We start from the raw sequence: 25,283 nt of genomic DNA on the forward strand, positions 1-25,283 counted from the left end.
CGAAGGTAGACAAAACGCAGGCAGCAAAACTTGCCATTTTTATGGTATTTTCCAGGTAAGAACGTACGTGTTGCTTGTGTGGCGAGTGTATGCCAGTCGCTTGCTTGTCCCCCAGAACACTTGAGTGACTCCATGCATCACGCCCTTTGACCTTATGACCTTGCATGCAAAGGCTCTATACATGATTATAATCAAGTTGTCCAAAGTGTACATATAAAGATCAAGGGAATAATGTTTATTGCAATGTGAAGTCCAGTTAAAGATAGTTCAAGGGTCTCCAAAGTAGTAGATGGTAGCCTAGGACAGCTCTCTAGTTCGTGATGGGATGGTTCAGTTGCCTGATAACAGTTGGGAGGAAACTGTTCCTGAATCGAGAGGTATGTATTTTCAAACTTCTGTACCTCTTGCCTGAGGGGTTCAAGTAAAGGAAACAGAGTTCTTCATGAATTGCTTGAGCAGTGTGGCCTGTTTCTGCACCATGTATCTTAGAATCCTAGATAATGTTCCTCCAACTATGGTAAAAGTACAAAGGTAATGGTATCAGGAAATAAAATTTAGCGATGTACTATTTACAGGGAATTGGGAGCAGCCTGTCTATACATCAAGTAGAGTTTATTGTCATGTGAGATAGACACAAAATGCTGGAGTAACTCAGCGGGTCAGGCAGCATCTCTAGAGAAAAAGAATAGGAGGCATTTCGGGTCAAGACCCTTCTACAGATCTGTCTGAAGAAGGGTCTCGACCTGAAATATCACCTATTGTTGAGGTGAGTTGTGTCTATCTTCAGTGTAAACCAGTGTCTGCAGTTCCTTCCTGCACATTTAATGTCATGTGCATGCAATGAAAATCTAGCTTGCAGCAATATTAGAGGCACAGAATCTAACATGCGTTTGTACATCGGACCTTTGAATATAATAAGTTATGGGAACTCAATCATTTGTAGGGATGTTCATAAGTTCGGTGTTCATAACTTGGAGATGAGCTGTACTGAAAAATATATGGCTTTTGGGTTGTCTATATTGGCCAATGGAGAAAACCTAATGCTGGCAAATGGGATTAATGTAGATGGGCAAAAAAGATAGCATAGGTTGGTGGGCTGAAAGGCCTGTTTCAGTGCTCCACATCTCCAACTCTGTCTAATGCTACAAAACATATTTACAGTCAAATTTGAGTACGTTTTCCTATGTTTACAGAAAGCTTGGTTTGGACAAAGCCTGTAACCAAGGGTCAAACGCCACTCCCACGGAGTTTGCACTCTGCGACTGTCATTGCGAATAAGTAAGTGCTCTGAAAAAAATCAAAGGATTATCCTAGGAATTAAATTATGTACAGGTTTGAAATGTATGCGGGTGAGGGAGGACCATACTCTGTTTCTTACCATGATAGTGAATTTCTGTACAGAATCAAGTGTAATTATAATAGCGAAATCTAAATAGCTAATTGTTCAGCATGGGAGACAAATTGTTCTTAAAAGCATGCGTTAATCCATCTTTCATGGAAACTGCGCTATAGAGATGAGTACTGTGAAAAACAGTATTGGACGGCACAGTGGCTCAGCGGTAGAATTGCTAACTTGCAGCGCCAGAGACCCGCATTTGATCCTGACTATGGATGCTGTCTGTGTGGAGTTTGCACATTCTCCCTGTGACCATGTGGGTTTGCTCTGGTTTTCTCCCACATTCCAATGATGTGCAGGTTTGTAGGTTAATTGGCTTCCTTAAATTGTCCCAGTGTGTAGAACAGAACTAGTATAGGGGGTGATCACTGGTCGGCTAGGACTCGGTAGGCTGAAGGGCCTGTTTCCACGTTGTATCTCTAAACGAAAGACATGTACCTTTGGGTGACTTAATAGTAGATTACTTTTTAAAACACTTCTACAAATAAATAATTACACAATCAATAACTAAGCACCAAAAGTGATCTTGCCACCAAGTCTCCAGAACATATTTTTGGGAGGAAAATGATCAGAAATGGAAAAGAGGCACTTAAAAAAAAGAGTCATCTGAAACCACATTGGTAATGCTGGAGGAAAGTCGTTCCCATCCAAAAGAATATTCATCGGCTTGTTACTTACAACATTGTAAATTTGGAGCACAGCTACACTCATCAGTGTTTTGTCCTTGTCAGCAGATTAGAAGTACTTACGACTGCAGTGTAGTTCTTAAATTTCTCATAATGAAACTGATTTGAGGTTGCATCTTTGGATGAGGGTGTAAGACTACTACTGGGCACGTAAATCGACTTGCCTTTGCATCATTTGGAGTATAGCTTTGGGCTCTTTCTGAGGCTCCGTATTTATAGTTTTTCCAGATGAACAGGATTTTATTAGTGACCTGTTTGATAGGTGACAGACAGCGCACTGACCCCAGCTAGTAGTGGAGCTGCTGCCTCACAACTCCAGTGACTAGGGTTCGATCCTGATTCCAGTGCTGTCCGTGTGGAGATTGCACATTATCCGTGGAAGGAATTGATAGTATTGGGTGAATAAAATGGATTAGGATTGCATAGGGTGTTTGATCAGTGAAGAGTCTGGGCCAAAGGGCTTTTCCTATGAAAGTCATGATCATACATTTTTAATTAAAAAGCAAACTTTTAGTAAAATGATCGATGAGGCTAAACTTAAAAATAAGTGATTTAGGATGTTGTCTAATATTTGCCTAATATTTTAACACTTAATTATGTTATGTTCATTTTTATTATGAAATTGTAATATTCACTGTTTAGCATCTCATTTGTTATGTAACCCATTTCCAAGTTAGGTGCTAAAATTTTGTTATCAGTGGTCCTTTCAGTTTCCTCAAAACTATTATCTGTATTTGTCGCTTTGATAATTACATATTCATTTAAATCTTTTTATTAATTAGAAGGTCAATTTTCCAAATTGTTTGTTTCTTCCCATTTGCTTCTGAGGTTTTGCGTTTTGGATGTGCGTTTTTTGCAGTTGGTGCTGTAAATTTCCAAATATTCCAAATTCACGGTTTGGATCATTGACATTCTCCTATATTTAAGCAGCATGAGCCATTACTGATTGTGTTTCCCTTGTTAAGTCCAAGATATCTGTTTTAAATACAATGCACAGTTTTGTTGTAAATGGTTTCAGCACAACCTGTTTTTTTTTGTCTGTACTTATTTTTCTTTAGAATGTATGTCTTTGGTGGCTGGGTACCACTTGTGATGGATGATGTGAAAGTTGCCACTCATGAAAAGGAATGGAAGTGCACAAATACACTTGCTTACTTACATTTAGGTCAGTCTCTTGAGTTTCCTACTTAAGTGACTAATGGGTAATCACATTTTCCCCCCTTGTTAACTCCAAGGATTGTTTGCAGATTGTCTCGCAAAATTATATCCTTTTCCTTGTTTCCATTCTTTCGTGTAGTTATAAATCATGTTAGGTGTTGCTTGTTGAATGGTCATCAGCACTCTTGGTATGAGATGGAAGGTTCTGGGTTCAAGTTCCCTCCAGAGACCTGAACAAAAATCTAAACAAGCACTCCAGTGCAATCTTGGTGCTGTTCTCTTTTGGGTGTGAATTTAGACTGCAACCTTGTGGAAATATGTACAGATAACCCTCATTATAACGGACCATGGGATGCTGGGAGGGGGGCGGAGAATGGCGTCCATTATTGCCGATTGTCCGCCATAACCGAGTAAGGAGGATAAATATGTACTGTATTGGAAAATACAGCCAATAAACATGCACTAATCAAGAAGCACAATTAACAGGAAAGGACACAAAATCCATAATACTTGAAACATTTTTAAGACAAGATTTGCTCTAACCACCTAGCAGCCACTTCATGAAACAGCAGACTGTCCTTTGTTGCTGATATGAACTGGCGCATGAGTTAAGTCACATTTCTGCTGCTTTAATCAACATTGATTACAAATAGGTCCACAATAATGAGGGTAGACTGTTAATAAGCTACGGAGCATAATTCAAAACAAAACAATTCAAAGTTACCAAAGCTAAACCTGGAGACTAAGCTGAAATTGAGTAATTCTTAATTTACCAGGAAACCATTTTTGTCTTGCCAGACTTACTGACCAATATATTCCAAAAGTAAATTTATAGTCAATGGATTAAACTATGTTTTGATGATGGGTCAGTGACTTAATGTTGGCTTTTATTTCTCTCACCATGGGTGCTGCACGACCTGTTGTATTCTTCCTGCGTTTCCAGCATCTGCAGTTTTTTTTGCTTCAGTTCAAATTATTTGCTTGCTTGCTCCTAGTTCAAATAATAATGTATGCATTTTTTGAGGAAAATATTATCTGTGATTAATTTACTTTATATTGATTGTTTTAATTATTTTTAATTTAATTATTTTTATTGACCCTGACTGGGGATATTTATTTTATTCAATTCATCTTCTGTAGACTTCAGTCTAGATTTCACCAAATTGCAGACCTGTGATATGAAATATTCAATCAGTAGAAATCAACTTTATTCTCATGTTTATATCAGTTTATAAATCGTTTAGTTTGTAACCTGGTTGATTATTGCATCATAACATATGCAAAATGTTTTCATATTTTATGGGAAATTGGCCTAATATCAATTAAACATCAATTAAATATCAAGTATGAAATGTGTTGTCATTTTGTAGAGCGGCTATTTATTAAGTTTTGGATCTGTTTCCCATTTTGTACATTTTTGGCTACTTCAAACATACCATCTGGAAGCCAATTGTTTGTCGAATAAACAACATTTATTTTAGGCGCAATGATTTAAAATTCATAACTATTTCCCATGGTGTAACTCAATGGAATAAAGAGTTACCTGATTGACATTACTAATATGTTTTTTAATCAGAATTGCTAGGGTACAATGTGCATTCTATAATGCATGGTGTTCATGTACACGCAGTTACTACATGGTTGAATTAAGCCGGTTTATTTAGGGATGAAAAAAATACACTCCCTCTTTAAAAAAAAAAATTAAATGCCTTGTGTTGAAAATACATACAATGGGAGAAACACTGAAAAGTAATTTAGAACTACATTATGATCTAGTTTAATTTGTAGCCTTATTTCAGCAAATCTGAATTATATCAGAATTTCACAATATTTGCTTTGTTTATACTTTGTTTGCATCAGTTGTATGAAAAATATACTATGTTAGAATGGGTGAAGTTTGTGCTTTATTTCTAACAGATGGTCATGCCTGGACACCTGTCATTTTGGACACACTGGAGGACAATGTTCCAAGGGCTAGAGCTGGCCACTGCGCTGTCGCTATTCACTCTCGTCTTTATATTTGGAGTGGGAGAGATGGCTACCGGAAGGCTTGGAACAATCAAGTCTGCTGCAAAGACCTTTGGTATTTGGAAACTGGTGGGTGGTGTATAGTCCTTTAGACCAAGTTTATGTTTAAGGAATAAAGATTGTTTTGTGGTTAATATATTTGAAATTACTCTTGAGGTAAATGACAAGAGAAGGATGAAACTAACTATTAAAGGGGAAATAAATAACAGGATTAATATCAGGAAATTCTTTATGAAAAAAATGTTGAACACATGGACTGGATATGCTAAATTGACCGTGGAAGTACACTCATCCTGGAAGCATTCAAAACCAATGGATGCTGCACTGAGTCATGGGACCACACTGTTCTTTCAATGGATTTTCTCACGTATGGCTGTTGTGTTCTGATCTTGTGCAGCTGTTTGAGCTCTCTTCATGTCAGTAAATGTAACCGCAAGAAGCTGAAATTTTACACAGTGGAAGTTGAAAATTGTGCGAGAGTCCAAACCTAAACTAAAAACAAAGATTATTTTATGGTGCACCTGTGCGAACCATTTCTAAACAGTTTGAGATAAAGTGAACAAAAGAAAAGCGGAAGTAGGCTATGCAATTCTGCTATTCAGAAAGATTATGTTCTTGAGTCTCTGCGCTATTTTTTAGTCACGGACACTCATTCTACCTTTTTTCTCTTTACTGATGCTTTTGTCCAACTTTGCTGAATACTGGTGTTTCCAATCTTGCTGTTTGCTGCATATTTTGCCAAAATTATATTGATTTCCTTCAATCTGATTCTATCTTTAACTTGATTGCCATGATTGGTCCACTTTACCTGTTGGGTTTATTTGCCTTCTCATTCTTTACGTATTAGCCATTGCTAGTTTTTTGCCATCCCTTTTAATGTTTCTTAATCTACTATGGTAAACTTTAGAGGTACAGCGCGAAACGCCCTACAGCCCACTGAATCCATGCTGACCAGCGATCATCCCGTACACTAGCACTATCCTGTAAACCAGCACTATCCTACACACTATGGTCAATTTACAATTTTTACCGGCCAATTAACCTACATACCTGTACATCTTTGGAGTGTGGGAGGGAACTTGAGCACCCAGAGAAAACCCACTAGGTTATGGGGAGAACGTACAAAATTCAGTGCAGACACAAAAGGATCGAACCTGGGTGGATTTCCTTTATTCAGATTTAATACTCATATTTCAGATTGAACTCGATCATTTTATAACACTCCATATTGTGATCAGTGTTTCCTAAATGTCCTTTAACCACCAAACCTTTCTCCTTAAACAATACTGGATCTAAAATAGCTTGCTCACTTGTAACGGAGCACTATAGTTTTACTTGTAAATTTCCTTTGCTAATGATTTCTAGGAGTGGATGCTTTTAAGAGGCTTGGGTTCAAGAAGAAAAGGAATGAACAAGGAAATATTATAATATAATAAAAAGCAAGTGCAGATGCTGATTTATACCAAGTTCTAATATCTAATATAGTTTTCCTACATTTAATTGAAATGGTTTTCTTTGTCTTTAGAAAAACCTCCCGCTCCTTCCCGCGTGCAGTTGGTTCGAGCCAGTACAAATTCCCTCGAAGTGTGTTGGGGTGCTGTCCCAACAGCCGATGCCTACCTCCTTCAGCTGCAGAAGTATGACATGCCACCAACAACTGCCACCACCGCCATAGCATCGCCGTCATTAAGCAACACCTCACTGCCACAGAAGATTCCCTGCAGCCCTGTATCTCCTACGCCTGTTTCTCCCATCAAACCACAGCCGGCGTCTAAAGTAGCTCCTTCCACTGGTATGCTGATTCCTGGGATGACAAGTAAGACACAGCAGTGTTTTGTAACAATCTCTCTGTTTTTATTGTTATTTAAAATGTCTGGTTTCCTGTGGCATGTGCTGTTTCTATAGCAGAATATTTATTAAAAATTATGTATACAAATAAAGAAGTTCCATTAATTATAAGAATATTTCTCCCTTGTAGACAAAGTATATTCTCTTGTTGCTTTACTTTAGACTTGAGAGCTACAGTGTGGAAAGAGGCCCTCTGGCTCCGACCAGCGATCACCCCATACACTAGCACTATCCACACTTGGGATAATTCACACTTTACAGAAGCCAATTAACCTAACAAACCTGTACGTCTTTAGGACATGGGAGGGAAACTGGAGCACCAGGAGAAAACCCACGCAGTCACAACACAGGGAGAACGTACAAACTCCATACAGCCAGCAGCCCGGAGTCAGGATCGAACCCAGGTCTTTGGCGCTGTAAGGCAGCAACACTACCACTGTGCCACCCCTTCTCATGAGAACCCTTCATTTAATGACACTTAAACTATAATTTGGCTGTTAATCCTTCACTAGCATAGCTCTGTAAACCACCACTATGAAGTGCACAATCGTAGCTTGGTATTACTACTTTTCCTATCCCTATTTAATGCAGTTAGCCAAAACTCCCATCTGGAAGACAGAATAGCCAAACTGGAGTTGTAAACAAATTAATTATCAGGTATTGTGGTTGCAGCACTTGTGGCTCTAGCCACTGTATATGCTTAGTTAGCCTTGATGGAAATTAGTAGTGTAGAAATCACTTGTGTATTCAATCTGCATGAAACTTTTATTTGAGTAAAAACCTGTCTCTTCAACAGTGGGAGATTTTGATTTTATTATCTTGAGATATGGAAAAGATTTATTTTATAGCAATCCTTGTTTATTAAAGAGTGAAAAGGGAAAAGTTTTGTTTTTAATGGCTGGCTCGAGAGATCTTTAGGATTATGTGGTTTGCTAATAGGTTTCAGGTTTCATTATTGTCATCGTGTACTGAGCCAGTACAAAGCTTTGTTTTGCATGCTAAAATACACCTTACGTCAATACAATCAAGTCAAACTTCAATACAATAGGTGGAGCAAAGGGGAAGATACAGAGTGCAGAATATAGTTCTCATCATTGTCTATACTTACAGATAGAAAAGAGATTTAAGAGTAGAGCGATTGTATTTGATGGTAGTAGATCATTCACTGGGAAGAGAATGCAAAAAAATACCACACCGGCGCCATCTATTGCAAAGATGGAAAATCAGGACCAGGAGTGGGAAGATGGTCACCAACAAATTCAAATGGCAATGCAGGAGAATTTGATTAAAAATATGACAAAGCTTGCTGCATTTAGGAGGAAACTAGATGGACACATGAGGAGAAAAGGAAAATACATGTTAATGGAGATGGGTATAGTGCATTGGGAAAGGCTATTGTGGATCATAAAAGCTAACATGGATCCAATTGTCGGAATGGCCTGTTTCTGTATAGTGCATACTTTATAATAATTCCACAGAATAGGAGGAATCAAAGATTATGGGAGGAAGTATGTATGTCCTTCTTTGAGCACATAATAATTTAACTTGATTATCAGCCAAATATTTATCTTACAAAGGATACAAAATGCTGGAGTAACTCGGCAGGTCAGGCAGCATCTTGGAGAACATGGATAGTTGACGTTTTGGGTTGGAACCTTCTTCAGACTAATGCTGGCTGACCTGCTGAGTAACTCCAGCACTTTGTCTCCTTTTGTGTATTAACCAGCATCACCAGTTCTTTGCTTCTACATTTATCAATTAATTATTTGGTTATATTAACCTACTCTTAATTCAAATAAAATGTTGATTTAAATTATGATGGTATAAAAAACATTTTCTGATTACATGAACAATTGGATAATTTCAACTTTTAAATTATTGGAATTCATTGCCACAGGTGGATGGGAGACCAAGTCAGTGGATATTTTTAAGGTGGAGATTTTAAGCATTCTTAATCAGCATATTATTTGGAGGAATGCTCTATTTTCGGATTGTGATTCAGTGCTTTGTTTAGCCAGTACTGCATATTGAATATTTCTGTTTTGTGTGTTCTATAAAGGCAGAGTAACTGCAGTGCAAGTCCCTTCCACCCAGCTGTCCGGAATGTCTTCAGCAACCACTCACCTGGTTACAGTTTCCCAACAAGCTGTGCAGACGGTCAAAGCTGCAGTTTCTTCCTTGCCCGCTGGAGTCCGTCTAGTTGTCCCCGCTCAGAGCACCAGTAACACTGTTCCCACTGTAGTAAACGTGAGTCTGTATTTTTTATTCTATTTACTGGTTTCTTTACGTCGCTTTGAAATAATAATCTTCAAAGGAAATGTCTGTGTCATTCAACATTCAGTTTTTTTTCCTTCACCTTTGGATTGTGGGCATTGTTCGCAGTGTGCTTGGCTATACTATAACGTGACTGAGAAGTAGACGTTCCAGTCAGGATCATCCCCAGTCCACTTGTATCACGCTGCTGCTTGTGAATGAAGTCTGACCTGAGTTTTGCTGTTTTCTTCATCAGCAGGGAAATATTTTATTTGGGGATTGAACCTTTTTTTAACCAAGTATTGCCATCAGAAGTATTTATATCTGAACTTATATTAAACACACAGTCAGAGTAAAATTATTCCTTTAAATTTAACAGTTAGCTACAAAACACAAATTAGTCATTGTGATACAGGTTTAAGATGAGGGGGAGAGGAAAGATTTAATAGAAACCTGAGGGGTAACGTTTTTACACTAAGGGTGGTGGGTGCATGGAACGAGCTGCTGGAGGAGGTAGTTGTGGTAGTTGTACCACGGCGTTTAACAAACATTTAGACAGTACATGGATAGGATAGGTTTAGAGGGATATGGGGCAAATGCAGGCAGGTGTAGATGGGACATGTTAGTCGGCATGGGCAAGTTGGGCCGAAGTGCCTGTTTCCATGCTGTATGACTGACTGTATCTTTCATTATTATGATATAGACAATGTACAGGAGTTATGGTTCTAGTTGAAATTAAGGAAAAAATTTAACTCAGATGTAATTTGGATATAAACGGAGGTAATTTTTAACTGAATTAAGATTGCAGGTAAGTTTCTATTAGCCTGGGGACGAGCAGTTTCTATAGAAACATAGTTTATAGGCCATTCATTTTAACTGATCTATGCTGGTGTTAATACTCCATATGAACCACCTCCTATCCAACTATACTTTCTCTTCCTTAATTTTACAGTTAGAACATTCTTAATCAGCATATTATTTGGAGGAATACTCTATTTTCAGATTGTGATTCAGTGCTTTGTTTAGCCAGTACTGCATATTGAATATTTCTGTTTTGTGTGTTCTATAAAGGCAGAGTAACTGCCTTTCAATATTCAAAAAACAATGATGTGTTATTCATCTATGCTGTTAGTAGATTTCTAACAAGACAAATCGTAAAATCACGTATTTGCCAGTGAGTGTGAAACTTTTTTATCCTTTGCAGGTAAATACACCGGCCACAACAATGCTGAAGACAGCAGCTGCACAAGTGGCAACATCATCTGGCCCACTAAGTTCTGCTTCGTCCCGTCCTATTATAACTGTACATAAATCTGGAGCCCTGACTGTAGCTCAACAGGCTCAAGTTGTCACCACTGTTGTGGGAGGTGTCACCAAAACCTTCACGCTTGTCAAAAGCCCGATTCAAGTTCGCAGTGGAGGTTCCCTGGTAATTAACAATTCCTAATTACTAAATTGCTCTGTGTTTCAGGCTTGTGCTAATGATCTGCTAAACCTCAAGGTGTCTTCTTATCAAAGCATGAGGGTTTTCTATTTATTGCAGGTTGTTAAAATGGAGTTGTAAATTGATGTAGGAAGAAAGAACAGTTTTGACTTGCACTATTCATAGCAACTTTAGAACATACCAGAGAGTTTTAATGACCGCATAATAATTTTGAAATGCAGTTGTTTTCTGTAGATTGCAATAGAAAGGGTTTCTCATAAGCTGCTGCCCCTTAATGCTGGTTTTGCACTGAGATGTCCAAGTTGAATATCTAACGCTGAGGACCAGAAACTCTGTTCCTGGTTGCTGCTACTGATACTTTCAAATTTCCTGGGGGGCCCAATGAATTATTTTTTGATTGGTGTGCATCTGCCAAACATTGTAGTGCAGTGTAATTGGCAAACTTTGAGAAGTGGGAGGGGGGCATTGTTTATTTCCAGCACCTACTTCCTCTACCCATCTTCACTCCTCCCTCAAAAACACAATGTAAGAGTTTGTCTTTGCCGTACAAAAATCTCATTGTTGGGGGAGTCCAGAACAAGGGGCCACAGTTTAAGAATAAGGGGTAGGCCATTTAGAACGGAGATGAGGAAGAACTTTTTCAGTCAGAGAGTGGTGAAGGTGTGGAATTCTCTGCCTCAGAAGGCAGTGGAGGCCAGTTCGTTGGATGCTTTCAAGAGAGAGCTGGATAGAGCTCTTAAGGATAGCGGAGTGAGGGGGTATGGGGAGAAGGCAGGAACGGGGTACTGATTGAGAGTGATCAGCCATGATCGCATTGAATGGCGGTGCTGGCTCGAAGGGCTGAATGGCCTACTCCTGCACCTATTGTCTATTGATGACTGGTGTGGATTGCAGAGATTGGTGACATTCCGGGTTGGGACTCTTCTTCCGACTGAAACGTGCTGACCCGAAAAGTAACCTATCCTTTTTCTCCAAAGGTGCTGCCTGACCTGCTGAGTTACTCCAGCACTTTGTGTCTATCTTCAGTATAAACCAACATCTGCAGTTCCTTCCTACACACCAGTGCCAGAATGTTGGAGTCCTTGTGGCCCATGGATGCAGGAACTTTACTTTAAAAAAATTTAGGTGTCCAAAATGCCATAATCTCTTGGCTGTACTATTAGGGTATGTTACTGGAGCAGTATTGCTCCTTGAATATTCTGGGCTCATACAAGCCTTGTGGCAGTGGGGTAATTTATAGCAACCAGTTAACCAGCCGCAACGTCACTGGGATGTGGGAAGGAACTAAAGTTCCTGGAGGATACCCACATGGCCGCAGAGAGAACGTGCAAACTCCACACAGACAATACCTGAGGTCAGGATTCCAAAAATCCTTCACTAAATTTAATCAGTCTTTCCACCAGTCTCTTGTTCAATATCTACCCTTCCAGCCTCCATGGCTTATTGTACATTCCTTTATTCTCCCCATCTTTTGTCTGCCCTCTGTGAAGCAGCACAAGCTATAGCCTGGTTCATAGGCATCGTTGTGCAACTTTGCTGTTGGCAGCCTCAAACAAATGGGGGACAAAAGTTCATGCCATCTTACAGTTAGGAAATAGTTTTGTTAAATAGTTTTAAGGGTATTGAATTGATTCCCCCCCTTGTAGATCTCCAATTTGGGGAAGATGATGACTCTCGTCCAGACCGCTCCTGTACAAAGTGGTGCAATCACTGGCCAGGCCACAGCTGGGTCCTTGGCCCAATTCATTCAGGTCAGTAATGTTCCATTTTTGTTATCAAGGTCTTGAAATAATTGTTTTATTTCAGCAGACAAGCACATAACACTTTTTTAATGGTTAAATGGCTCATTTAAAATAACCCATCAAAACTGAGGCTTTACAATGTTCAGCTTTGCGAGCTATTGCAAGCAATAGTATCAAGGAAAAATTATGGATCTATTATTAAAATATTACAAGGATATCCATTCAGTATGTTAACTGTCATGATTTATGGTCACACTTTTGTTTCAGCATGTACCATTGTAAATTGCTATCAACATTTTCCATTATATTCATCATCTATCAAAGATTTTAATATTGTTATGGACTCTGATTGCTTTGTGGCCTTTGGGTGGTTTCTGACACCCATGATCCTTTACATTCTCTGTCTAAAAGCAAGAGCAATATTCATGTTTTTCATAATTCAACATTTTGGTAGCTTGTTGCTTGGTACTATTTTACTTTCTTGTCAAGTTTTCTCCATTTAAGAAATAAAGTTAGAAATATTTTCTATTATTTAGAATATTAGAAAAAGCTGAATGCATTTATGTGCAATGCAATTGGATTTTATCTAAAATGGATCAATTAGATGTAATACAGACCTATGTGTTTAGACAGGCTGCTTAGCACTGCAATGGCATCAAACTGTGCAATGCAAATTTGGCTGCTGCAGAAAAAGGTGTAGGTCGGCTGTGCCTTAACTAGCAAATTGAGATGTGCTTTATTGTGGAGTCTGATACTTTGATCAAGGGGAATGTCCTCTAATTATTTTCTTTAGTCTTCCGTCTTCATTCCCACACTTGGTGCCAATGGCTTTGACTACCATTTGTCTTTGTACTCTAATCATATGGTCACTTGTCTAACCTCTCTTTCAGCATCCCAACCACTGATTTACTCTATTCTGTTTCTTCTGGTGCCAATTCATCTCCCAATGCTGTATAAGAAAATAACTGCAGATGCTGGTACAAATCGAAGGTATTTATTCACAAAGTGCTGGAGTAACTCAGCAGGTCGGGCAGCATCTCGGGAGAGAAGGAATGGGTGACGTTTCGGGTCTCGACCGGAAATGTCACCCATTCCTTCTCTCCCGAGATGCTGCCCGACCTGCTGAGTTACTCCAGCACTTTGTGAATAAATCCCAATGCTGTATACATTGATACTCTTGAACCAACCTGTTAGCAAACCACTACTTTCACAGTGCTTAATTGATGGGGACAACCGTTGTTCTCTCTCCTTGATTAATATTCATTTTAATTTTTAGTGGCAGTAATGTGTTGGGGGTTCTTTGGTGTGAAAATGATGTGATTCTGTGATGTGAATTTGAGACTTCTGCTTACATTTTATTGTTTCTGGCAAATTTGAAGGCCAAGGGCCCTTTTCCTCCAGGAACAATAGTGAGACTGGTGACGGCGGCAGACGGTAAACCGACAACCATAATTACAACCTCGCAAGCTGGTGGAATAGGTATGAAGCAAACCATCCTGGGTCTTGGCGGCATCTCACCAACTGGCAGCAAACCTGGAGCAACTACCATCATTAAAACCATCCCAGTTTCAGCATTGATGGCCCAGCCCAGCATTACAGGTATAGGAGCACTTGTGCAATTGTCAATCATAGAAAGCCTATGATCCAGGAGGAGGTCATTTGGCCCATCGTGTCTAGTTTGGGTTTTTTTTTTAAGTACCTCGCCTATTCCTGGCTTTCAATGCAAAATTGCTGTTAAAAAATACAGTGCTGGAGGAACTTGGTGCATCAGGCAGCATCTGTGGAGGGAATGGACAGATGGCCTTTTGGGTTAGGATCCTGCTTAAGGCTCTTTACTATCAATTTCTCTCCGCTAAACAAGCTTTTCAAGTAAGGCTTGTGAAACCAGATATGTTACATATGTGACATTGTTGTAAAATTAATTGGCACTCGGGGACTGATTTCTGGTTAAATCGTTCGAGATATACGATGAAGACTTTTTGTGCTCAATTTACTTTTTCTTTTGAATAAAAAGTTAACACATGGTAGCTGGTGATCTGAAGGGAAGAATTTTGGAATTGCAACCTGTAAATTGTGCAGGTAATTTGAAAAAACGTCTTGTAATTTACAATTCCTAAACAGTGATGTATACATTTATTTCTAGGTGTGAGTGCATCTGCTGGTATGAAATCTCCAATAACGATAGTTACAACAAAAGTTGTCACATCGGGAACAGGAACACCGGCAAAGATCATTACAGCCATGCCAAAATTTACCACAGGGCATCCTGCGATGACGCAGGTACTGCCTAATCGATTCAGTTCTGAAGCTGCGTTTATGTGCTGTCCTATTTTTAGCCTGTTCAGTTTTCTCCGTTGATTAGTTTAGTTTATTAATATCTCGGCCTGTTTCGTTCAGACATTGTTGTCTGAAAGTGCTTCACTGTAGCATCAGCGGTTATTTTACAGGAAGATATCCTTCGACTAATGTGATTATTTTCCAATGTTCTATAGATTCCGGGTCAGTTCCTGTGGATTGGAGGGTAGCTAATGTTATCCCACTTTTCAAGAAAGGAGGGAGAGAGAAAACGGGAAATTATAGACCAGTTAGTCTGACATCAGTAGTGGGGAAGATGCTGGAGTCAATTATAAAAGACGAAATTGCGGAGCATTTGGATCGCAGTAACAGGATTGTTCCGAGTCAGCATGGATTTACGAAGGGGAAATCGTGCTTGACTAATCTACTGGAATTTTTTGAGGATGTAACTAGGAAAATTGACTGGGGAGAGCCGGTGGATGTGGTGTACCTCGACTTTCAGAAAGCCTTCGACAAGGTCCCACATAGGAGATTGGTGGGCAAAATTAGAGCACATGGTATTGGAGGTAGGGTACTGACATGGATAGAAAGTTGGTTGACAGACAGAAAGCAAAGAGTGGGGATAAATGGGCCCCTTTCAGAATGGCAAGCAGTGACTAGTGGGGTACCGCAAGGCTCGGTGTTGGGACCGCAGCTATTTACAATATACATCAATGACTTGGATGAAGGGATTAAAAGTACCATTAGCAAATTTGCCGATGATACAAAGCTAGGTGGCAGTGTGAACTGTGAGGAAGATGCTATGAGGTTGTAGGGTGACTTGGACAGGTTGTGTGAGTGGGCGAATGCATGGCAGATGCAGTTTAATGTAGATAAGTGTGAGGTTATCCACTTTGCTGGTAAGAATAGGAAGGCAGATTATTATCTGAATGGTGTCAAGTTAGGAAAAGGGGACGTACAACGTGATCTGGGTGTCCTAGTGCATCAGTCACTGAAAGGAAGCATGCAGGTACAGCAGGCAGTGAAGAAAGCCAATGGAATGTTGACCTTCATAACAAGAGGAGTTGAGTATAGGAGCAAAGAGGTCCTTCTGCAGTTGTACAGGGCCCTAGTGAGACCGCACCTGAAGTACTGTGTGCAGTTTTGGTCTCCAAATTTGAGGAAGGATATTCTTGCTATTGAGGGCATGCAGCGTAGGTTTACTAGGTTAATTCCCGGAATGGTGGGACTGTCATATGTTGAAAGACTGGAACGACTAGGTTTGTATACACTGGAATTTAGAAGGATGAGAGGGGATCTTATCGAAACGTATAAAATTATTAAGGGGTTGGACACGTTAGAGGCAGGAAACATGTTCCCAATGTTGGGGGAGTCTAGAACCAGGGGCCACAGTTTAAGAATAATTAGGCCATTTAGAACAGAGATGAGGAAAAACTTTTTTAGTCAGAGTTGTGAATCTGTGGAATTCTTTGCCTCAGAGGGCAGTGGAGGCCAATTCTCTGAATACATTCAAGAGAGAGCTAGATAGAGCTCTTAAGGATAGCGGAGTCAGGGGGTATGGGGAGAAGTAAGGAACGGGGTACTGATTGAGAATGATCAGCCCTGATCACATTGAATGGCGGTGCTGGCTCGAATGGCCTTCTCCTGCACCTATTTTCTATTGTCTATTGTCTAAATGCTGCCTACTCAAATGATCTTTTATTTTGATCATCATTAATATAGCCTTAAATCGGCAGTACAATGGTGCAGCTGGTAGAGCTCCTGCCTCACTGCGCCAGAGACCCAAGTTCGATCCTGACTACAGGTGCTGTCTGCGCAGAGTTTGCATGTTCTCCCTGTGACCGCGTGGGCTTCCTCCGGGTTCTCCAGTTTCCTCCCACATCCCAAATACATGCAGGTTCTGTAAATTGCCACTAGTGTGTAGGATGTGAAACTGGTATAGTAGAACAAGTGTGAGCGGGTGATTGATGGTTGGCGTGGACTTAGTGCGTCGAGGGGCCTGCTTCCATGCTGTATCTCTAAACTAAATGCTCTCACTTTTAGTTCCAATCTTAGAACTCCTCAGTACCTGAGAACCTTTACTGGATAGCAGAGGTTCAAGGAAAAGGCTCATCACCATCTTGTTAAGATCATTTTTGGGATGTGAAGTAGATATGGACTAGGCCTTTGACATTTGCCTCCTCTAAATGAACGCATTTTTATAAAAATACAAATTTTCTAGGTTGTTCTGAAGACTCCTGGAACAGCTGGTACCATCCTACGAACTGTTGGTGGATCTCCAGTAACAGTTAGTGGAGTCAGACTAGTTACACCTGTCACTGTGTCTTCAACCAAGCCTACGGTCACAACATTGCTCGTGAAAGGAACCACAGGTACCTTATTTAATATAATTTATTTGCTTCTTTTACAATTAAGGATGTAGTTACATGGATGTCCTGCGCTTCCAAGTGACTACATTTTCACTGATATCACATTAGTGTGGGTGTCGGGGGTTATGGGGAGAAGGCAGGAGAATTGGGTTGAGGGGGAAAGATAGATCAGCTGCGATTGAATGGAGGAGTAGACCTGATGGGCCGAATGGCCCAATTCTGCTCCTATAACATATGCCCCAGGGTATGATTAGTTGTACTGAATACTTTAAACAATAATCTTTGTGCTCATATAAAGCTGTGCACATACTTCTGCTGTATTTATAGTAGAAATGCATTGTAAAAATCTGTGGCCTCCTTTATTTGATTACAAATAGAGGGAAAAATAGATAAAATGCTGGAGCCGACTCGATGGACCGAATAGCCCAATTCTGCTCCTATGTGCTATGAGCTTATGAAAGAAGTGTAACGGATCCAGAGTTTGAGAGATTCTGCATTTTAAGATTTTGTTATTAATTGGTCTGGACAGCTTATTGTTTTAATGTATTGAATGTATTTCTTTGCAGGTGTTACTTCGTTAGGCACTGTGACTGCCACAGTATCTACAGCCCAAGCTGCAGTATCTAGTCTTGTCTCATCAGTACCTAGTCGTGCCCCCTCAGTTTTCACATCACCAGCCACTGCTCTGACTAGAATAGCAACGCTGGGTACCCAGGCCATTGGTACAGCAATTGACCCCTTGGCTGTGGCACCGGCAACATTAATGGCTACAACAGGAATTGTCCCAAGTACTGCTGTTGTTAATACCGAGGTAATTGATCTGTTTTATCTGTTGTTCTCCTGTGTTTTTTGCTAATTATTTGTAGTTTATGCTTTATTCAGAATCAGCCAACATCCCTACCTTCTCTCTTCTCCTTCTTCCAATCTCCAAACTACCACGACACACACTTTTCATTCCTCTCACTGGCTGAGAAATCTCTTCTTCCACGTCTCCTTAGGTGGCTGTGCCTTCTGCCTGCGTGCCCGATCTGGAATATCTGAGTGGCAAAGTGGGCGCAGCTGCCAGAGCTGCTACCTCACAGTGCCAGAGACCCGGGTTTGATTCTGACTTCGGGTGCTGTCTGCGTGGAATTTGCACATTCTCTCCCTGTTACCATATGGGTTTCTTCTGGGTGCCCCAGTTTCCTCCCACATCCCAAAGAAGTGTGGGTGTGCAGGTTAATAAATTGCCATGAGATAACAGAACTAGTGTGAACAGATGAAAAATGATCTGCGTGGACTTCATGGGCTGAAGGGCCTGTTTCCATGCTGTATCTGTAAAATTAAATCAAACTAAACTAAAAATTCTCCATAAACCCTTCTGCTTCTTCACTTCAGCATTTAGGATTTTCCTTCAAACCCAGATAGTGGCCTCTTCCAATGTTTATCTCCAGACTCTTCATTACATGTATTATTTTTTATCTATTTTCCAATATAATTGCAAATTGGTGATACAACTTCATTGAGTCCTAGCTGGCCTGCAGATTGATTCAGAATCATTTTTCTTAACATCAGTTCCCTCCATTATACCTACATCTTCAGGAACAAACAATGTGTTTACCTCCTCCCACACACTCCATAATTTGAGGTAGTTATCTCTTCCCCCCCCACCCCTCCCCCTCTTCTAACATTTGGGGGCTTATCTATCCTGTGTATACACTCTGGAATTTCCTGCCTCATCTGCCTCGCTTCCTTTCTTCCTATATTTATACCAGAAAGCTTCTGGGTATATATCTATTTTGCTGTGTTTCCTGTTGCCTTCCTGAGCCTTTGTCATAATTTCTGCATGTGGCCTGTTTATAACTTCTTGGGATGTTTTTGACGTGAAATTATGAATTATGCATGTTCATTTTGTGTCAATATGCTGCATCTCAATGCTGCGGATATACTTCAAAATCGAAGTCAATAGATGAAGTAAACGCCTTTTAAACGAGTGATGTTTCAACTGATGGTTGATGAAACAAAATTGCCAACGTTATACCTCTTTTTGGCTTAAACAAGAGTAATGATTATTAAGATCTTCCTCAACACAAATAGTCCTCAGTTAGCTTGCATGCGGGCTCAGTAGACTATTTCTGTACACTTGCTAATCGAGGATCGGGAGTATGGCAGTACTCCACTGGACTGTTTGTATGAAAAAGAATTTCACTCCGTTAGCAATTCGCACGTGTGACAATAAAAGGGCGTCAGGGTGGGGCAGGGGTAGAGTTGCTGCCTTATAGCGCCAGAGAGCCAGGTTCGATCCTGACTACGGGTGCTTGTCTGTACGGACTTTGTTCGTTCTCCCCGTGACCTGCGTAGGTTTTCTCTGGGATCACTGGTTTCTTCCCACACTCAAGTCATACAGGTTTGTAGGTTAAAGAAAATAACTGCAGATGCTGGTGCAAATCAAAGGTATTTATTCACAAAATGCTGGAGTAACTCAGCAGGTCAGGCAGCAGGTCAGGCAGCATCTCGTTTCGGGTCGAGACCTGACCATGAAGAAGGGTCTCGACCCGAAACGTCACCCATTCCTTCTCTCCCGATGCTGCCTGACCTGCTGAGTTACTCCAGCATTTTGTGAATAAATACCAGGTTTGTAGGTTAATTGGCTCGGTATAATTGTAAATTGTCCCTAGTGTGTTTAAGATGGTGTTAGTGTGCGGGATTGCTGATCAGCACGGACTCGGTGGGCCGAAAGGCCAGTTTCCCTGCTGTATCTCCAAACTAAAAGCACCATTGGACCATTGCTGAAAATAATAATAAATTATGAATTAAAAAAGTTCTTAAATTTTAATGTTTAGATTATCTTAATGTTGGAAGTTTTTATAGATTATTTTGATTCTTGTGTTGTGGAATTATTCCTTGATATTTACGTAAATCTCATTTATTTACACTTTATTTTTCAGTAAAGATTTTATTGCTGCATGTATTTTTTGTTTTGACAGCCCATCTTTGTGATATCAGATGCCGTTCCCCCTTGTGTAACTGGCTTGGTTACACATGCTAGTGACAGTCAGGTGCCAGTGGCTGTAGAACAGCCCGCAGCTGCAGAGCTTGTTTCAGAGAATAGCATGCAAACTGCAGAGCAACAAACACATCAAGCGGCAGAAGAGCCACCCCACGAAACCACCGAGACTAACACCACGAATACAGCTACCTCCAGCACAGCAAACATATCTCAGAATCAAAGTGAGTTAAGTTAGTAGCAGTCAAGTGGAATGAATCATTCTGTTCGAAGGAGGGATATTTATTAATTATCATCAGTGAATTTGCTAAAATACTTCTACGTGCTGAAGCAAAGGTGGTTAAAAGGCAGTGACTTCCTGTTTCTTGTCCACTCTGAGCCAGACTACTTGAGCTGCTCATTGATATACCAGGCAGATTTCCCTGCAACATAAAAGGAAGTCATCTCGTCCCATTGAGTCTGTGCTGGCTCACAAAGCAATCCTATTTCTCCTCTGGTTTTGTTTTTCACCCTCTGTAACCTATTTTCTGCATGTTCTCATCCAACTTTTCTCAGATTCTCCCACTCTTCTACACACCAGGGGCAATAAACAGTAGCCAATTAACCTACCAACCCTCACGTCTTTGACATATTTGGGTGAACGTGCAGATACAAGAAGAATATGTAGACTCCACAGACAGCACTGCAAATCAGCAGTGAACCTGGGTCACTGGAACTGTAAGGCTGCAACTATTCTTCCCGATTATTTTTGAAACTTTATTTGATTGAATTTTCCTGGAGGGAATAGTGTATAATTCGCAATATACCAAATAGAAATGGTGCATCAGTCATGCGAGATGTCAAGTGTGAATGGAACAGCTTTATTCCTAGTAGTTTTTTTTACACTATGTTTGGTTCACAGTTTAATGTCAGCTGAAGGATATCACAATCTATTTTGCCTTAGAATACAACATTTTCCCAGTTGCTCAGTACACGGTCGACAGCAAAGTAACTTGCATTTACAGAGCACTGTAAATGGAGGTTTACCACCGATTTTCCGGCACCCTTGATTCCAGAGCCTTTCTGGATTATCTATTTTGCTGGCCCAACAGAGGTTATGGCCTCCGAGAGGAGTCCGATGGTACTGGGACGGTCCGCCCACTGATGCACCGAGATACTGCATGGCTGCAGTATCGGCCATGGATGCCGCCCATGGGAACGGATCTGCTGGCTCTGGCAAAGCCGGAGTTCCAGAGCCCCGGCCGCAGGTGGCAAATTCCACCCGCCGATTGGCCACTGAAGTCCCGATGAGGTTGAGATCGGCCGCTTTACCCAGCCTAGGTGCATATTTTTTGAGGGACTCCCGGAGAGGATTTCAAGTTCGCTCTCATAAAGGAGGAGGCACCCTTGGATAAAAGGAGGGCCATCAGTTGCCGGGAAATGGTGGTGGGCCTCTATTGAAAGCTATGTCAAGGATTTTCATGGAAATACAATTTTATAAATGAGCCAAATGAAATATTAGAAGTAACCAAAACCCTGGTCAAGAGTTTAGTCTTAGGACATTTTTAAAAAAAAGGGGGGGGTGTGATTGGAGAGGAGTGAGGTTTTGAATAACACAAAAAGTATGGGGTTTTAAAGAACCTCGTGTGCTAGTTGGGTGTTAATAGAAATGTAGTAAGCATTTGAAATGGAGATATGGGACCTTCCTATAAAAAAACAATTGGAATAAATCAGTGACGTTTCTGCATCTAGAATTTCCACTTAATTGGGTTCTCCTGACTGGAAGATGTTTAAAATAAATTAACCTGGGTGTCGCCCAGTTCTCTTGGCCTTAAAATGGGTTTAAGATGAGAGGGGAAAGATTTAATAGGAACCGGAGGAACAACGTTTTCACACAGAGGATGGTGAGTATAGGGAAGAGCTGCCAGAGGAGATAGATGAGGCAAGTACTATAACAACATTTAGAAGACATTTAGACAGGTTAATGGATAGGAAAGATTTAGAGGGATATGGGTTAAACACGGCAAGTGGGACTAGCGTAGATGGGGCATCTTGAGTTGGGTCGAAGGGCCAGTTTCCTGGCCGTAGGATTCGATGTTTAAACATAACTATAATGATGAATGCATGTCTAGGATATTTAACCTGATATCCTCCTTGTTATTCCCGTTATTTTATTCCCTCTTGGAATTTGTTTATCACAGTTCAGCCACCAGACACAAATAACAATGGGTTACCGGAAAGTGTTCACGGAGAAACAGCGACTGCAGGAACAACAAACACTGCAACCACAGTATCAGCAACACACACTGGAGCTGTAACCACAGTCACACAGTCCACACCAACTCCAGGCCCTTCACTACAGGTAAAGAAAGTCATTCTGCTTTGGTGCAGTTATAAATATTGTTCTTTTAACTGTGTTTCTTATGTTCAACATATAAAAGGATATTTGGGGAACCTGCAATTTTGCCTTGAAATTATAGGCTGATCTATGATTTGTAATTTCATTTACCAATGCTCTTCACTGGGATATAACTTCATAAAACTATCCTGTGCATAGCAAAGCCCAAGAATATTCAGGTATGTGCTGATAAGTAAGCCGTAACATAAATGTTCTCTAAATGTTAAACAATGGCCATTTATAACAAATAAGTTATAGGAGCAGAATTAGGCTATTCGGCCCATCAAGTCTACTCTGCCATTCAATCAAGGCTGGTCTATCTTTCCCTCTTAGCCCCATTCTCCTGCCTTCTCCCCATAACTCCTGACACCCTTACTAATCAAAGAGACAAGGAGCAGTAGATGATGGAATCATGCATAGAACACCGTGCTGGATTAACTCAGCAGGATAGGTAGCATCTCTGGAGGACGTGGATTGGATTGGCAACATTTTGGTTTGGGACCCTTCTTCAGGGTCTAAAGAAAGGTCCTGACTCAAAATGTCACCTATCCATGTTCTCCAGAGATCCTGCCTGACCCGCTGAGTTACTCCAGCACTTTGTGTTCTATGCCATTTATAACAAATAAGTCGTAACGGTCTCATTATTTTCAATGACATTCCTCTGTCATTAATATCCTAGGTCTCACCAGCCACGTAGGTGCCGTGGCTAATAGAGAAATTCATAAATAAAAATATAGATGATGGAATCGTGCATAGAACACAGAGTACTGGAGTAACTCACGGGGTAGGTAGCATCTCTGGAGGACGTGGATTGGATAGGCAACATTTTGGCTTGAATGGCCTAATTCTGCTCCTACAACCTATTGTTGTAGGAGCAGAATTGGTGGGGGGGGGGGGGGGGGAGGGGAGGAGGAGGGAATGGATGTGACGTTTTGGGTCGTGACCTGAAGGCTCTTAACCCAAAAAGTCACTATCCTCCATTTTCTCCAGAGATGAGTTTAGACTTTAGACATACCTTAGACTTTAGGGACACAGCGTGGGAACAGGCCCTTTGGCCCACTGAGTCCGCACCGACCAGCGATCACCCTGTACATTAACACTATCCTTGACACTAAATACAATTTTTACAACTTACCAAAGCGAGTTAACCTACAAACCTGTACGTCTTTGAGTGTGGGAGGAAACCGGAGCACCCAGAGAAAACCCACGCGGTCACAGGGAGAGCACATAAACTCTGTACAGACAGCACCCGTAATCCGGATCGAACCCGGGTCTCTGGTGCTGTAAGGCTGCAACTCTACTTTTGCATCACCATGCTGCCCCAGCATTTACTCCAGCATTTTGTGTATTTCTAAAAGCTAGAAACTGATGAATATTAGGCATGTGTTTTTTAATTCTTAACTTCTCGCTTTCTAATGATCAGGCCATGTCATCGGGATCGGAAGTTACTTCCAGCAGCAGTTCCACTTTGTCAGATTCAAGCACATCACATTTGGCAAATACCACAGAAACTGCCCAGGATCCAGCAAGTGAAGAGAGCCATCCTTCTCCTGAACAGACAATTAAGGACTTTGAAAATACAGCAATCCCGCAGGTGGCCGAGAGCCAGCCTCCTGAGCAGCCTGAGGCCTCCTACGATCCTCCGGAGAAAGTGGAGAGTGATAAACCACAGGAAGCATTGAGCCAAAACATAGAACAGCAACCCCATGCTACAGAAACTGAGCCTTTTGTTGCAGAAACAAAACCAGAGGACAACATCCAAGACAAAATGACTGCTGAAGAAGTTCCAGTGTCCATATTACCGAAAGCTACAGGTGAGAATTGCTGCTTTAAAAAAAACAAAAAACATGTTTTAAAAAAAACATGTTTGGGAAATACTCAGTAATTCTACTCAAACAAAAATGTTGTGGTATTTTTCTAATCATTGAAAGAATCCTTGCAGCAATATAAGCTAGCAGGTGTCATTGTGAGATAGAAATGAGTTTTTTTCAAGGGTTGCAATAGGTAAAGTCTGTTTAAACTTTATGCTTTTGGTTTGATAGATTTGGATGTAAAGGAACTCCATCTGTCATTCCCATATTTCCAACTTATCTATTTCCCACTGTATCTATGGCAATCTTCCTTGCTATCCACAATTATTTTTAATTGTCTACAAACCTACTAATCAGCAATCTACACTTTTGTCCAAATCAATATATATATAACATATTGCAAACAACAGAAGTCCCAATACTAATCCTTGCTGAAATCCTTGCTGAACTTGCCCACAACTGGTCACAGACCTCCAGTTTGAATACATTTCCTCCATTCCTCCGGTACCCTCGTGTCTTCTATGGCCATACCAACTTTGAATCACTCTAGCAAATGCCTGTGTATTCCATGTCGCATTAATCACGTGGATCAGCCTACCACGAAGGATTGGATTAAAATCCAGATCAACAGCATCTGTCCAACCCTCATCATTCATCATCGTCACTTCCTCAAGAAAAATCTCGCTCAATTTTGCAAAACAAGACCACACCTGCACAAAGCTTGTCATCGCTAATAAACAAGACACAAAGTGCTGAAGTAGCTCAGCGGGTCAGGCAGCATCCCTGGAGAACATGGATAAGGGACATTTTGGGTTGTGACCCTTCTAACTGATAATAACCTAAAGTCAATGTTTTGATGATCTAAAAGTCATTAATTCTTTAAAGTGTGA

The 25,283-nt window shown here is 40.7% G+C and overlaps 1 protein-coding gene across 7 annotated transcripts in view; it reads left to right on the forward strand.

Annotated features, from left to right (window-relative positions):
- The window catches only part of LOC144603659 (host cell factor 1-like), a 47,720-nt gene that overhangs the window by 12,146 nt on the left and 10,291 nt on the right, over positions 1 to 25,283 (forward strand). For 6 of the 7 annotated variants that reach the window (XM_078417228.1, XM_078417235.1, XM_078417229.1 and 3 more), the window contains 14 exons: positions 1,194 to 1,278; positions 3,141 to 3,247; positions 5,158 to 5,337; positions 6,794 to 7,084; positions 9,176 to 9,363; positions 10,574 to 10,798; positions 12,460 to 12,564; positions 13,935 to 14,154; positions 14,699 to 14,835; positions 17,072 to 17,222; positions 17,786 to 18,030; positions 20,186 to 20,429; positions 22,386 to 22,546; positions 24,006 to 24,396. In XM_078417228.1, coding sequence (XP_078273354.1) covers positions 1,194 to 1,278; positions 3,141 to 3,247; positions 5,158 to 5,337; positions 6,794 to 7,084; positions 9,176 to 9,363; positions 10,574 to 10,798; positions 12,460 to 12,564; positions 13,935 to 14,154; positions 14,699 to 14,835; positions 17,072 to 17,222; positions 17,786 to 18,030; positions 20,186 to 20,429; positions 22,386 to 22,546; positions 24,006 to 24,396 — 2,730 coding nt within the window. The remainder of the gene's footprint in view (positions 1 to 1,193; positions 1,279 to 3,140; positions 3,248 to 5,157; positions 5,338 to 6,793; positions 7,085 to 9,175; positions 9,364 to 10,573; positions 10,799 to 12,459; positions 12,565 to 13,934; positions 14,155 to 14,698; positions 14,836 to 17,071; positions 17,223 to 17,785; positions 18,031 to 20,185; positions 20,430 to 22,385; positions 22,547 to 24,005; positions 24,397 to 25,283) is intronic. The other variant, XM_078417231.1, reaches the window with a different exon arrangement.

The sequence above is a fragment of the Rhinoraja longicauda genome, chromosome 20 (assembly GCF_053455715.1).
Source record: "Rhinoraja longicauda isolate Sanriku21f chromosome 20, sRhiLon1.1, whole genome shotgun sequence".
In the NCBI taxonomy this organism is placed as follows: Eukaryota; Metazoa; Chordata; class Chondrichthyes; order Rajiformes; family Arhynchobatidae; genus Rhinoraja; species Rhinoraja longicauda.